Genomic DNA, 16,972 nt, shown 5'->3' on the forward strand with positions numbered 1-16,972 from the left:
GCAATGTTCTAGAGTTACGACATGAGTAATGTTTGAAATACAGTGAACACAATTTTCGTTCATTTAAAATATGTAAGCATAACATGGCTTCAGCAGGACTTCAACAAAATACTATATGACTAAAAGTGAGAAATATTTCAAACTTGGTGACAACCATCTACCTTTTTTGCTATCATAACGCAATTAATTCAGTTTTTGTATGAGTCTGAAAATTGTTACAAGAGCCCTTAAATAATTTCTTTTGTTTGAAACTTATGTTCCATTAATTTAGTGGATTCTGTATTGAGAGTAGGTCAATAAAGAGTGAGAATAATTTCCTTTACTCACATAATCATTTAAAGTAGCATCAATAGAGACAATGTCTACTTTAATGTAGGCCTTTTTGAGCTATATGCACTTGACCTAAAGTATGTGCGCATCAAGGAAGATTTGAATGACATTACTCCAGGTCTGTATCCTCCATTTCTGATTCAAAACATGCTCTGACGTTAGACAGGGCAAAAAAATAATGATTAAGCTTTGGGTAGGAAAGACACATAAAAATCAGCATTCCTTTTGACATAGCACTAAACAGCAACATTGCTGGTGATGTGATAGCGTGAATTACGACATAAGCATTGAATAAATAGATACTCTGGAGGCATTGACTAACTGGTGTGTGTAGGAGTAAGATTACATTATAAGGTCAAAAATTCCATTTGGATTCCATAAGAATGCTATTTCTTCCCTACGCTCTGAACAACGTGGCCGTACGTGGTATTACTAAATAATGTGATTTACATTCCTTGTTTGCGTGTTGGCTTTCTAGTTGGTAATGTTGTAGATTCTTTCATAAAGGTCTCGCCAGTCATACAGACTACTGAAACTCACGAAAAACCTCCATCCCTACCTACCATTTCCATTCAAGCATTGTATTTCACGCAATATTTCACATATCACGATACGCATATTACATCAAGAAGGAAAGCCTTCGGAAGGGAGAAAGGAGTCAAGTTAATGTAATTCATAGTAACACACACATACCTGGTTATTCTGCGAAGAGTACTAACAGTCAGCTACTAGTATTGCTCTACCAATAGTTGCAACCCTCGCTGTCAGGTGACAGTCATACTAACTCATAAACCTGAAATTATATCACTACAATTCTGAGCACACTACATAGATATGCCCAGTATGCAGGTTATTCAGTAAACCAGCGAAAGCAGTAAAATTTGATACATTCAGCACATCTGTCGTTGCATCCATTGTTGATGATGTCCCTTCGATGGCAGCTGGCTGTCATACTAATACTGATATCGTTCACCGTAATGAGTGAAGCAAGCAGACTTCCATATTCTGAAGTCAATGCACAGTCCACCATAAACTGTTATACCATGAAATCGCAGTTTATTGTGGAAAAGTATCTTCATGATGTTCTTGTTGCAACGTTCTATGAGCGTCTGTTATGTATTCCTGTAGAAGAAAGTAGGATTTTGAAACCACATCAAGCTTGACGTGATGAAATCAATTTTTTGTAGGTGATTGTACATCCATCTTACTTTCGCTATTGCACTGTTCTCATTTGCATGAACGCAAGCACTGTGTGTTGTGCTGCCGACCCCGTGTGACTTGTTCCCATGAAACATTTTTTCACTGTCATATACGCAGTGCATAGGAGAAAATAAGCTCATTCTCACTCTTTATTGACCTGTCTTCAAATTAATTTTTGCATTTATCAAAATACTTTGAAAATGCATGCCAGCATGTGTCTTCTTTAAGATCATTCACATTTTTGTGAAGGAGTCATGTACCTTCTGCCATCAAACAAAGCTTTTCTTTGATATTTCAGGAAAGCAGAAAGTCACACAGGGCGCTATATGGAGAAGACAGGGATTGGAAATGCAGTCTGTCTTATGGGTTGGCCATGGATTCAACAGTTGTGGCTGCTGATACGTGATCGTATTGTAGCAGTGAAGCAGCAGACAACCTGTCACTGACTTTCTTGCATATGTTATATTTTTGTGCAACTTTGACAGAGGAATCTTAACAATTGTTATATGGTCTTGCATCAAAAGTTTTTAGGATATTCAGTCTGGCAGTTTAAGTGGTACATTCTCATGAAGAAATCCCCTTCTCTTTCCTTTCCTGGAATTCCTAATAAACCCTTTTCTTAATGGCTCATTTGAAATCAATTAGGTGTTGTGTTATCTGTTTCACTCTTTTGATGTATGTCTTCTGTTTCTCCCATGGGAATATTTGCATGTAGGAGAAGGCAACAAAGTGCAAGAAGTTCTTTCTGTCAAAGGTGGCAACAAAACTAAGGATCAGAATGAATGTTAACTTGCATTTGCTTCTTAGGTGATGATCATTGCAAGTGACTTCTCGTCAAACATCCTATGAATCTGCATCCGTATGCTTTTACCCTAACAATAGTTACACTGGTTTCTGAATATGAAGCTATGTGAGCATTGATTCAAATGGCCTCGTCTTCCAGTGAAGCCTTATCAATTTCCACTAATTATTGACACCAATTCAAGATATTCAAGGACACAGACAGAAATAAAAATAAGCATTTCAACATTGGTATAAAATTTCAGTTAAAAAGACTGCCCTTACCACAATGCCATCAACTTCTTTTCCCTTTCATTCACACTCAACAGAAAATTGCAGCTATACCATTATCTATCTCAAGTTTTCAACTTCAAGTGACTTGAACTTCCTTATACCATGTAATCAGTATTGAGACTATCGGAATCAATGAATACAATTATTCACATCAATATTAAATAGCCACATTTTAATACACAAAGAACTTAAGAAATAAATCGGTCGGTAATAATGCAGTTTTTCGCTTGTTTTGATGTCACAGACATCATAATACAACCTCGCCTGGATATTTATGATCAAAATAGGCATTCTTAGATTGAACGACAGAACAACAGTCTGCTCTGCAGAAATGTGAAGCTTTAGAGTATGCTGAACAGACCAATGAGTACTACTACCATTTATTTTGTTATAATGTGGAACATCGTCTGAGAAAATGTGAAAATTTAAAATAAAGAATGATTAAAATCTTAACAGCCTAGTTAGCAGACAGTAAAACATATTGACATCTCAGGTATACCTAGCGTTCAATATATTTTTGTTTCTGTCCTAAAAAATATATTTCTAATAACATATTTTAAGTGAAAACTAACACGCTCTTTGTTCATGCTTTCATTTGTGTGTCGTCATCTGAGCGACCTTGCATTGACTGTCCAGTTACGTTTCTAAAATTATGAAACATTTTTGCTTGAGGTATATACTCGTGGTATTCTGCTCTAGGTGTATGTGCAATTAGACCAACAAATTTATCAGTGTTCAAAATAATATCAATGGAAGCTTTTCTGATGTGTATTGTTTATTTCCCTTCTTGACCTCTAATGCTATCTGAGTTTACAACTATTAGGCATTCGACAACTGCTCTCGTCTACACATACAAGTTTGCTGACTACTTGTGGGTCCTATGCATGAAAAACAGGTTGTCCTTCTCTCAGTCTCTGTGTGATATGTCTCAATGGCTTCAAACTTTTGCCTGTATAATGTGCTGTTTTCACAGACACATGCAAGTGGTGGCTGACCTGAACAACATGTCCTGGAGGATCCGTGCTGTTGATGTTTTACCAGAACCCAGTAGGCCATTCTCTTCAAGACTAGTACTGCAGCAGAGGAATGAGGTACAGCGTACTCAGGAGGCAGCCTCAGGCAAACAACTCCTAAACCCACTTCCTTAGCTATCAATTCTTGTTTGAGTGTCTCCTCTGTTTTGCCTTAAATCTGTAAGTTATTTTGGCACACATTTAGTAACTATGGCATTTCTCATTGTGCTTCCTGTTGCACAGACTTACCTGCATATAATAACTGTTTACAGGTCATCAGTATATAATAGCCTGCAATCCCACATCCCAAATCCTAGATGAGAAACCTTTATTTATTTACTTTAAGAATGTCTCTTAGGTCAATATATAGCTTTGTTACATTTCCAAGAATTTTTGTATGATTATATCAAACATCTGCAGTTTTATGTTTTAGCATGTATAGGCCGCAAACATAGCTATAGCCTGCAATATTAACTAACTAGATAACAAAACCCAATTGCAAAATTTTTACTGAAAAACTCTATGTCTCTTTTCTAAAGAAATGTTCACTCAATTTTGCATCACCACATGCTATGCATGTATGTTAATGCTTATAATAGCGTAGCTTTTAGTTTCCAAATGCTATGTATGAACATATAGAAAAAAATTTTATGCCATAATTTGTTTTAAATTCTCTAATATAGTGTGAAAAGTTAGTAAATTTGGTACTCATTTTTGCTTTATGTGATCTCATGTTCATGTTGAATGCAGAATCCAAGGATTCGTATATGTAAAAGGGGCAAAAATGTTTGAATAAAACGCTAAAATATAGTAGTGCTATCACGATTCTGATTATCATTACCACTACAACTTCTGATTCTGAATTTCTGCAATGTACAAATGTACTATGTGATGCCTTTACTAGCAGAGAAAGTAGATGGGGATCATAGTAAGTGTCAAAGTTACTGTCTTACATGATGAATGTTAAACACTGTCGATGTATATAGTCTAATGACGACAAAAACGTAACAGGACAATGCAACTACTCCATGAGGAAACAAAAAATACTATACTTTATTCGGCTTCACTGTTGTGCCTCCTGTATTGTCGACCGGAAACCTCTAAATATCCTACCTGGATCCCACATTTGGGTGTCCTGACAATCATATGACTTGGATGATGAGTGATTAACTGGGCAAGATTGCATAAACTTGGCACAAGTTGTCATAATCTGGGACAGTCATGATCATTCTTAGTAAACAACATACTTATCACTTGTTTTAAATTTTGTAACTCAGTAGAAGCCAAGATTCTTCTCAAACAGTTTCCATTTAAGTTTGTGTTAGTTTTACTGCCCCAAGATCATCAACTTGCCACTAGAACACTTCCTTTCTACATTAGTTGAAGCAATCACTGTTGTCCTCTTGCACCTCACTGATTTTCTAATTTAGCATCTTCCCTCCGTTTGGTGCATCTTCATTGCATGAATTAATACTCTCTCCTTAACAATATTGCAATGCAAGTATCAGTGTGCATGTGCATCTTAACTCTCATCAAAATTTCAAAGACGTTAGTATTTCTCCAATACTATGGTATGTTGAATTCTTTACACACTGAACTATTCACTCTAGAGAGTCGTGTCGTTATTAATATGTGTTCAATCATTTCTGCCTTATAGTACCCCTTGAATTATTGAGAATTAGAGCTAGTTCCTCTATTGGTAGTTACTGGGTGTGTATTACCAAAATCATTTTTCTGTAATTACACCTTACTCATTGATTCCACTGATTTTTTGTTCTTTAGAGGATACAGCCAGATAAACCTGGTAAATACCTCAAAAAGTTTTTTGTATTTTGTTATATCCAATACAAGTATACTGAATACTTCAATGTGGCCCATACAATAAGTATATAAGGTTTGACTCTCTTTGAATAAAGGGAAAAATATTCCTTCTTTCCTTATTTTGGTTTGAATTAATCATTTTACACAGTTACAGATCACTCATTCTACAATATCTGTCAAATCTGGTATACATTCGTAATATTTTTTCTTTCCATTCCCTCATCATTCGCTGAACAGCACAGTGTCCTTTCTTGAGAACAAACTTGATACTTTCACATAAGCACTAAATATAAGGCCTTTTTTTTTAGAATATTCTCAATCACTGCCAAACTGTCGTCTTTCTCTTGAGTTTTTCTGATTCTAGCTATTAAACTGTCATCAAAACCAAACAGTACATTTACATATTGACTTAAAGCAGTTACATGTTTCGCTCTAGAACTTGATTCAGTGTTCTTTATTGTAGGAATACTCTTCTGACACTCAGTCCCATCTTTCACTCAGAATATCCTAGAAGCATTAACAAATGCTGACACTTCTTGATCACCAGTATTACATTTTCCCCATTGAGCTGTTGTTCTTACTAATGTGGGACTGGAATTAAATTGTCAGAAACTGGAGAATTTAATTGTAGCACAGCTCCAAGGTCTTCTTTGATTGCATCTGTGTGCTGTTCCATTTTGTATTTATGGTTGTAGATTTTTACAACTGGGTGCAATGAAAGGATATCTTTGAACACTTTGAATGCTCACCTCTGCTCTTCTTCAACTTATATTCCTGGTTGTTCTTCAGTGAGTCGTTCAGTGTTTTGGAAACTTTGGCAATCTGAAATATTAGTCCTTAAGTATCCTGTTAGCGTCTAGTGACCCAATATTACTGCAAAATAGTTTCTGTTCTAGAACGTTCGAAAACCTTTAGTCAACTCAGATGAAGGCTGTTTCCTTGTTACTGCATAGTACATTATGGTGTGACTATGCATTAACTGAACAGAATATATATTATTATATACTGTTCACCCTATGTATGTAGTACTTCTTTAATAAATCAAACTTCGTTAGTAGTTGCAGTGATATTTAACCCAAGGCAAACACTCACACCCAAAGAACAGGCTCTACATCGACTGAAAAAATTGATGATTAATGACTGCCAACATTAAATTTTGGAATGATAATGCAGAACACACTATAAGGTTAACTATCTTTTCTCTTTGGATCTTCAGCAATATAGATATCATTACTTGAAAGTTAACTGGAATAATATTGGGATCAGTTAAATCTTGTAAATAGACAGAATGAAGTTCATTTCATTCATATTTTATTATCTCATAAGAACTGCATTATTCATGTGTTATCAAGTCAAATAGTAACAACAAAATAAGCTAAAGGCTAAATGACACAAGGGCAAATAGGCTTTTGCAAATGTATTAATCCATTTTACTAACTCATGAAGTCAGGTAGTGGATGTGAGTAGCATCAAACAGCCCTAAAATTGTTGAATATAACAATTTTGGATCTCTCTTTTTCCCAGCAGAGATAATGCAAGTGGGCAAAGTATGTACTTCAATATTTATAGCCGTCAATGGCGGCAAATTTGAATTACGTTGTAAACAAGGGTAGAGCTATTCAAAGCGATTCCCTTTGACAAGTTAAAATATTCTTTTAACATGTGCATTTTCAACTTCTCGCGGCGTAATGAATAATCCATTAAATTTTGGGCATGCAGCCGCGCAAATAAAATTTCCTCTACTGATATTTCGGCCGCGTATCGTCCGGCCATCTTCAGAGCGAGTCACAAGACTGACGACAAGGTGCCAAGCGCGGCCTTATATGCTCCACCACGGCGGTACTGCGCATGCGCGGTACAGATGCTGGTCGTCGGCAGAGACATACGCTTACACATGCACCGCCTGTGGCGAAGGCATACAGACATTCAATTCGCTTACCGATGTTTGATCGGCGGCGGTGACACAATGACGACTTTTTTGCAGTTTAATTAATCCAAGTGCCGGATTCCATACTTTGTCCAAATTAAAACCATTATCTCTGTTTATTAAATTGTTGGCTAATCGAATTTCTATAGCTTCCTTGAATACAGATTCCCAAAAAGAAGAGGTGGATGTTAAAATCTTCACTTCACTGTAATTCGTGGAACGACCCGTATCAATACAATGTTCGGCCACAGCTGACTTGTCTGGTTGTAATAAGCGTGTGTATCTTCGGTGCTCCACACACCTGTCATGAATGGCGCGTGTTGTTTGACCTATGTATGACTGCAGTATTTTGGGTTTTCCAACTGAAGGGACTGGTTGTCTTAACATCCCAAAATTGGATGGCTATGATCCTGAAAGAATCAAATGAAACATAGTCATAAATAAATAGTGGTTTAAGTTTAATGAGGAAAAAATATAAATTGGGATTAGTCACAAACAGGAGGCAGAGGTAATTTACCTTGCCCTCCTCGATAGCATACAGAGATGTCAAAGATTAGTGATCTATAATAAACTGATTTATTAACTTTATATTTTCTTCTCACTAATGCGTCCATATATACTGTTCTTGTTGTAATTTCTTAGCGTTATGTAAACCACATGCACTCCTGGAGCGTCCATGAAGTTTTTGTTTCCCCCTTAAATTTCATGGACAGTTACATCAGCTGATTTGTGTTACGCTACACATTGCTGTCTAGTGGTGAGCTCGACTGTTGCTTCCTGGCACTGCACAGTCTCAGTTCGTTAATAGTCGCATTCACATATGGAAGACACATGTATGTTTATACCTGGTAAAGTCTCCACGTGCCTCCACACACAAGATGACACACTATAAGAGTTCAGCTCCTTCAGTCTGATGTTGCGGTGAAAGGTAAGTGTTATTTATTCATTGCTTTGTTTGCACGACTTTACCTTGTTTCCTTCTGTAGTCCTCTTTATAGTACCACTGCACTCATGTATGACTGCATAGTCTATATCTTTCCTGTTTATATTAGTGCTCTGTGTATATCAGTATAGGATTCGCATTACCTGTCCACCATATGACATTGTAGACCACACTGCAAACTCTCCTGTGACCATGGACTCTCCTACATGGGAAAAATTAAATAAATCTATAATGGTGATATGTTAATTATAATCTGATAAATTCTGTCAGAAACTCTGCTCCTTACTGTTCTGGATAACAGGCTTGTCTCATAAGATTCTTTCTCTCACAGTTCGACAGGTGCGAATGATCACATTGTGCTCGTTCCCACAATTACACCAAGCCACCTTAACAAGTTCAGTGGAGAATCAAGTGACCAGTAACTTAATGGAATACCGTAAACTGGAAATTTTCAGACTGACTCTGAACTTTGACTAGAGATCTAACTTGAGCTAGTGGAATGTCTCATAATCCAGATATTAAACAACCATATCATGACTGTATCAACTTTAATGGCTTGGCTGTCGTTCGAAATGTTTTCCACTTCGCATATAAATGCCTTATACTTCTGTTGTATTTTATGAATATCAAATCTATATATAAACTGTATATTTGTTCACTGTCAGATAACCAAATATTGTACTGAGAATGAAATGTTCCGCGACGGCACTGTTGTATAAAACATTCTTGGACTACTTGCCATGTCAATTCAGGATGTAGCATCTCCCTTATCTTCTCAGCAGGTTGTCGAGTATGACTTATGCCTCATCTTTCCAGGACTCTGCATATTTTGCTGGATGTAACGTAGTAGAAGGGAAGGAATACAATTGGTGGCTAATCCTGTGAATGTTCAACATTTTCACGTTTCCTTTTGTTGGGGAATGATGACTTCATAGCAGCTCAACTATAGTCATTCTTCCAGAATGCGTACTTCAGATGATTAATTTCGGAGCTCTATGATATAAATTGGTGAGCATTAGCTTTCGGTTGTCAGGATGATTGAGGTGTCCACCCGACTTTTGTTGTACCAAAATTTATTCTGACAGTTCAAAGTGTTAGAGCATAGTGCCCCCCTAATATTGTACCCATTTTCTTAGCTATTAGTTGGATTTCTTGGTGTTCGCCTATAGCCTATTCCTCAGCCACCAATTCCGCATTATATGCGGCTAAACTAAGTTTTCCTGACTGGAAGTGGATGGTCAGCTTCCATCGTCCGACATCTTCCTGTTGCGCTTCAGTCCCTACGATTCAGATTTGGACTACATCCTGTGGGCTGGTTCTGTTACCGACAGTTCGTGTTCTGGTTTTTGTGACCCAGATTAAACTGGTGATCCTATCTTTTCTGTTTTCTATGGATAGTTATTATAGTTCCCGTTATTATTGTTATCATTGCTATGGGCTTCACCATTAGCACTCTGCTAACTATGGTCGTTAGATTGGTTTATCTGGCCATCATTGTAGTCACTGAGAGTACTGTTATAATATTTCCCATTCTGCGAAGAGACCTGTGCCTCTTCATGAGTTAGATAAACTGAATGTAACATAGAAATGAATTCTCCTTTCTTTAACTCAGAAACATTTATCAGTTTCTCGTTAACATAAATGAGCAATTTCCGGTTTTAGGATAACCACATCGCAATCTGACACAGGATTGTTCAAAAACCCAGTCTCGTTAAAATATTTTTCAAAGTACTTGTGGAAGCTCCTATAGTGCGACTGGGATGATTTGGGTTTGAAAATTTCTTTGCGCAATCGCTCTTGTACACCAGCCAGCCAGTATTTCACCAAGAACGCCCAGTCAGATTCATCACAAGTTTGGCAATATTCAGCTTCTTCCACATTACACAAAAACGTATTATGATAAGACTGATTCTTAGGGATCTGCTTGGATGAACCTGTTCCGCATGCAGTTCTCTGAGCATCCAACTGTGATCAGGTCGTAGCTCCACGAAATGCGCTTATGAAAACAACAGGATGCATACTTTTCTTATCTGGAACATAAACCTGACACTACCAGTGTCTTATTAATTTTTCCTCTACCATCATCATTGTAAAGAATGGGACCACCCAGGTATCACATGACAAATTGTGCGAAAGAGCAGTGGGCACATCAGTTTACACATGCGGTATTTTGTTGGCTTGGAAACGAAGTTTTTCTCCAAACCTGCTGCCTCTGATCTGTCATCATTCACAGTATACTACACGTCAGTTAATCTTTTTTTTTCATTTCTGCTGTCCTAATGAATTTTGTAAATCCATATGGAATTTTGTCAAAATTGTCAACAGAGCCAACTTTTCCATTGTAAGTCAAGAATCGATATTTTAAAACACATATTCATCTTTGCTTTGTTCTCATCTACGGGATGAGTTATGTACTACAAAATGAGCGAATAAACTGAAACCTAGGTATCCTGTCAAGATTATATTTGCATCCTGAAATCTTGAAGCATCTATTATGTCATAACCATCTTTGTGATAGTAAATAAAGTTGGCTATCACAATCAGGAGCTCCTTTTGCACTTAGAAACATAGGGCATTTTTAAATTTGAGAGCGTTTATGTTCATTGTCGCCCAGATGGCGAGTACTAGGTGAGTTTACAGGACTCCACTGTTATAATGTCGTGTACCTTCTTGCTTGCTAAGCCTATTACAATGTGGCGAAGAGTTCTTGGGCTTCCAGCCGAGTGGCGGTGTCTTCAGACTGCGACGTTTCGACGTGTGACATACTCATAATCTTCTGGTGAAGTGACTTCGCCAGAAGATGATGAGTATGTCACTCGTCGAAGTGACTTCGCCAGAAGATGATGAGTATGTCACTCGTCGAAACGTCGCAGTCTGAAGACACCGCCACCCGGCTGGAAGCCCGAGATCTCTTCGCCAGCTGTATACGCCAGGAAAGCATACATTCACATCCTATTACAATGTGATTATTCTCCGTCCTTCTCTCTAACTCCAATGTTATACTGTCATCATTCGTCTGCTTTTATTGATTAGAGGTCAGATATGGCTACTGAACGAAATTCTCACTCTCTCTGTTTCAGTAAAAAGGCAGTGGTTCAGATGTGTGCCTTTTAGAGATATGGTCTGATGTGCTTATAAAATTTGAATGTACTAACAAATCTGTAGAATGGAGGATTAGGATCGACTTTGCTATCTGGTTTGGCGAAAAATATTAAATAGGTATGTGAAGAGGGAATGCAGAAATACACACTACACAAAGCCAAAGATATTTGCTTTTCTGTATGCTTCCAAATCAATTGTTCTGTTAAAAGGTGAGGAAGGTGAGACCAGGTGGCTGGACATATGGGTGAATGTGATGCACAATTGAGCTCTGCTGAGAAACCAATTGAAAAGTGAGGACTGAAAACAAACTTATATACATAGACGCGAGACGCACAATACTGTGAACAGTGGTAGTAATGGGACGGTCAACAGTGCAGGTCAGGTGCATGACGTGCTGTACTGTGCATGTTCAGTATGGACCAGGCATCAGTGTAGGTTATTTACGAGTAGTGCAAACTTCGTATTTGCATTCAGAGGCCGAGATCGACGTGCAATGAAAGGTGACGATGATGATGATGATGTTTGGTTTGTGGGGCGCTCAACTGAGTGGTTATCAACGCCCATACAAATTTCCAAACTTTGCTCAGTCCAATCTCGCCACTTCCATGAATCATGATGAAATGATGAAAACAACATAAACACCCAGTCATTTGGAGGCAGGTGAAAACCCCTACCTTCCCGGAAATCGAACCCGGTACCCCGTGCTCGGGAACGGGAACGCGACCACGAGACCACGAGCTGCGGACTGCAGTGAAAGACCTGAGTTCCAAAGGGGGCAGATTGCGGGGGCACGATTATCTTGAGCATCAGTAACCAAGACAGCCAACTTATTGAATGTTTCAAGAGTCATGACAGCTTACACGAAATACGGAAGGACATCAACTATATGACAGAGATCGTCATACCCTACCACTAACACAAAACTACAGCAGATAAAGTGACTGAAGAGCGCCATAGGCATATGTGAGACCGTGTATTTATCGATACTGTCTCAATAAACGGCCTGCATATCGAACCCATGAGTGATGACAACCAACGCAAAGAAGCATAAAACATGGAGTCAGGAGCCTAAATCCTGGACAACTGACCAGTGGAAACATCATATGGTCTGGCAAGTCAACGTTTTCGTTATTTCCTACATCAGGCTGGGTATACGTCTGGAGAACACGAAAACAAGCTTATAATCCTGATTACTTGATTCCAACAGCTAAGCATCGAGGTGGAAGTGCGACGTTGTGGGCAGCCATATCATGGTAATCTGCTGGTCCCATCATTGATCTCAAAGGCTATGTTGCACTCAACGGTTATATGACCATTTTAGATGATCAGGTGCACCCAATGATTCGAATGTTGTTCCCCAGCAATGATGCTATATTTCAGGACGCTAATGCACCCATTCATAGACAATCGTGGTATGAGGAGCATGCAACTGAACTGCAATGTCTTCCCTGGCAAGCAACTCCCCAGACTTGAATATTATTGAACCCTTGTGAGTGGTATTGGAGTGCAGACCTCCCTTGTCACTACAGGAGTTAGAAGAGGTTCTGATCAAAGAGTGACATAGCATTCCACTGGAGACTATACATTCATAACATACCATTATTCCAAGAAGAATCACAGCTGTCTTATGGGCAGATGGGAGTCCAACCCTTATTAATAAACCATTCCCAAGTAAGTACAGGTATTCACATTATTTTGCATATATATATATATATATATATATATATATATATATATATATATATAATCGCAACATTTAAAATGACTTACATGTCCTGTCAAGAAACGTATTAAATGAAAGCACTCTCTACCTTACATTCAAAAGATGTGCTCCTTATTTTGGTGCTAAATATTGCTGAGGTATAGATAAGAGGGAAGCGGTAAAAGAAATAGCTGTCTACAGATAATAGGGGAAAGAGTACATAAAAAGCTTGACCAGTTTTCCATTCATATACTTTGAATTTTTTTGTTGAGGTTTTAGTTAAGAAATATGTATCCAAACACTGAAATAGTCGAGAATATTTTTGACAATGACAGTGATTGCAAAGTCTTGTTACCACAGCTTCAGGAAGTTGAAGATGTTAAACTACTTAAGGTCTAGTATAGATGAAAACAACCTGCCAAATTGCTTTGTCTATAGAATTCATCAAGCTGCTACTTGACTTCAATGACATAATGAGTTTCCTTCTCTCAAAACAAAGGAACGCAAAGTAAAGTTGTGATAAAAAGAGGATTACTGCAAAGGGATATTTCCTAGTTCTTAATTTTAGCCCCTTTTCTGTTACTTATAATTAATAATTGATGCTCCACTGTTAGGTTCAAATCAAATCTGTTCTTTGCTCTACATCACACTAAAAATAAAACCATGTCTGCCAAAAACAATAAGATGTGGATTTTGTTTTACATAAATTCTTTTAGATATTTTACACTACTTTCATTTAATTATGCAAAGCTTTATTTAATGTGCTGTGTGCAGTTTTTTTCATGAATATATTTCATTTAAGCAATTAATTTTTGTTCAGACTACTTACAAAATCATCTACATCTGTGTAGAAAGAAACTGCATGGTCATAGTTTTGTGGGAGGCCCAACTTTGGTAGTTCTGTCAGGGACACAGTATCACCTTCTTATGGCTCTGTATGCAGTACACTTCACACAGTGACTTACGTTACACCTTCAATGTGTTTCATAAAGGTATCAAAAGTTTTATTGGGTTTGTGTCACCAATTTGTGGTCTGTCCTGATATGAAACAATTGAAGATTCATGTTGCGCTATTCCTAGATGTGTCTAACTAGAAGCAATTTATATTGCTCTTGCATGTTTCCCATTTTCATTACTTTATTGCTTAGCTGTTTCCTTCACTTTTAGAATCCAAGTATGAACTTTATCTTTCTTGGTTCACCTACAATCGATTCATCTAACATTCAATACAGTGGTAATATATTTCATTCTAAGTGCACATTTTTATTTCCTGTTTTATAAGAAGGTGTGATATAAATTCACACTCTCATTTGTGTGGCTCCTTTGCACTTCTTTGTCTCCAATTTACTGTGGACAGTGATACAGCAACATGAAGAAGTAGTAAGTTGTCATACACTGAGGTGTCAAAAGTCATGGGGATGAGGATATGTACATATACGGACTGCAGTAGTATCATGTACACATTGTATGAAAGAGCAGTACACTGGCAGAGCTGTCAGTTCTACTCAAATGATTCATGTGAAAATGTTTCTGACATGATTATGGATGCACGACTGGGAATAACAGACAACATGGAATGGTAGTTGAAGACAGATGCATGGATTCTGGAAATCATTGAGGAACTCAATACTTCGAGATCCACAGTGTCAAGATTGTGCCAAGAATACCAGGTTTTATGCATTGCCTCTCACCATGCACAATTCAGTGGCTGATTGCCTTCACATAACGACCAAGACCAGCAGCGTTTGCATACTCAGTGTTAACAAACAACAACACTGTATGAAATAATTGCATAAATCTATGTGGGACATACGAGAAACCCATTGTTAGGGCAGTGAGGTGAAGTATGGCGTTGAGCTATGGTAGCAGACAACCAACGTGAGCGCTGCAGTATCTCTCCTGGGCTCATGACCATGTCAGTTGGACAAGTGGAAAACAGTGGTCTGGTCAGATGAGGCCTGATATCAGATGGTAAGGTAAAGCTGGAGTATGGCACAGAGCCCACGAAATCTTGGACCCACAGTGTAAACAAGGCACTGTACAAGCTGGTGATGGCTCCATAATGGTGTGGTCTGTGTCTATATGGAATGGATTTGGTTTTCTGGGCCAACAGACGATCACTGTCTGGAAATGATTATGTTTGTCTATTTGGAGACCATTTTCAGCCATTGATGAACTTGATGTTCCCAAACAAGGACGGAATTTTTATGGATGGCAATGTGTCATGTCACCAGGACCCAGTTGTTCGCAAATGGTCTGAAGAGCATTCTGGATAATGTGAGTGAATGATTTAGCTACCTATTGAACATTCATGGGACATAATTGAGACATCAGCACGTGCACAAAATCTTGCACTGGCAACACTTTCGCAATTATGCAGTGCTATAGAGATAGTATGGGTCAGCATTTCTGTAGGGCACTTCCAACGACGTGTTGAGTCCATATCACGAAAACTTGCTACATTGTGACAGGCAAAAGGAGGTCGGACATGATATTACGAGGTATCCGATTTGTCACATCAGTGTATTTTTCTGTTGTTGCTGTTGCCCAGAGTTCTAAGGGTCACTGTCGAAGATACATGGTTTTGTATCCCGCCTGGAAGGTGGCGCGTGGGTCTGCTCCTGAAATCTTACAGGTTGGCCGAATGAAGGAAGCGAGTAGAAGCAGGTGAGGTTAAACACGTCGGTACTGCTAGTAAAGTAAAAGTGGTTTTACTATAGCATAAATATATGCAAACATACTAGATAACTTTAGGTGATGAGCATGTAGGTGTGCAACCAAAGTCCTGATGAGAAAGTCTCAATAGCTAGCTAAGCTAATGCGATGGTTCTCGGCCGTCTGCTCTTCATGAACTGGGTGAAAGTGGAGCAGTGATCGTAGAGTTCCACAGCATCGGTTAGAGGGCGCTGTGGTCGGCGAAGATCTTCTGCTCTCGTAGTGCCAACCTACACTGTGACATCGGAACTATCGTTACCATATCTAGTAATATTTCTCAGGATGCCTTATTCAGCACTAATTTTTTCGTAATGACCAGGCCAGCTCGGTAACAACTTTGTAGCTCTTCTTTGCACTTTCGCAGTTATACAGAGCTCATTTTTGTGAGATTCACATTGATATTCAGTGTTACAGTTACAGTCAAACGCCTTCATTACTGATGTGTTTTGGTCTGCTTCTCAGAATCCTTATTTGTTTCACTTATCAGAATACTGTATGAGGGTTTGCTGAAAGGTTACTCCCCATAATTTTTTATTCTGTTCTCATTATTGGTTTAGATATTATATATCACACATATTACTGAGTCGACTTTCTCGCTTCACTAACGCAAGACGCAAAACTTTACAACTAGAAGTCTCTGAATTTTAGCATGTAACATGGCAGTGTGTAACATAACTACGGCAGTGCATGAGAAACGGCGTGGTGTAATCGTCTTCCTAACAACAGAAAACTTTGTCCACACACGGAACATCTTCCTCTAGAGCATGCAGTGCCAGACCTTACTTGAGCACTGTGACATCTGCAACAATCCGACAGCTCGTGTTCAGCAACATCGATCTTCCTCTACACAGTTGTGACTTGGTCTCATCTGATTTTCATCTGTTTCCACAACTTTGTATACACCACACAGATTTGCTGGATCATAAGGTGGCTCGGTGGTTCAGTAGAAGATTTCTGGCAAAATTACAGGACACACAAACAAAATACTACAATAGAGACCTGACTGAAATACTGATGGTACAGCTCACTCAATTTTCTGCACTTGTGAAAGATTTCTCTCTAGAACAGCATATGGGCATTACAAGGGCTTTACACCAGATCATATGAATGGGGTATGTAGTTAAGTTATACAACAGTACAACGTC

The 16,972-nt window shown here is 38.3% G+C and overlaps 1 protein-coding gene across 1 annotated transcript in view; it reads left to right on the plus strand.

The window, feature by feature from the left end:
* The window catches only part of LOC124613267 (atrial natriuretic peptide receptor 1-like), an 839,102-nt gene that overhangs the window by 700,502 nt on the left and 121,628 nt on the right, over positions 1–16,972 (plus strand). Inside the window, exon 11 of the mRNA XM_047141959.1 lies at positions 3,578–3,695. Coding sequence (XP_046997915.1) covers positions 3,578–3,695 — 118 coding nt within the window. The remainder of the gene's footprint in view (positions 1–3,577; positions 3,696–16,972) is intronic.

This window comes from Schistocerca americana, chromosome 4, assembly GCF_021461395.2.
Source record: "Schistocerca americana isolate TAMUIC-IGC-003095 chromosome 4, iqSchAmer2.1, whole genome shotgun sequence".
In the NCBI taxonomy this organism is placed as follows: Eukaryota; Metazoa; Arthropoda; class Insecta; order Orthoptera; family Acrididae; genus Schistocerca; species Schistocerca americana.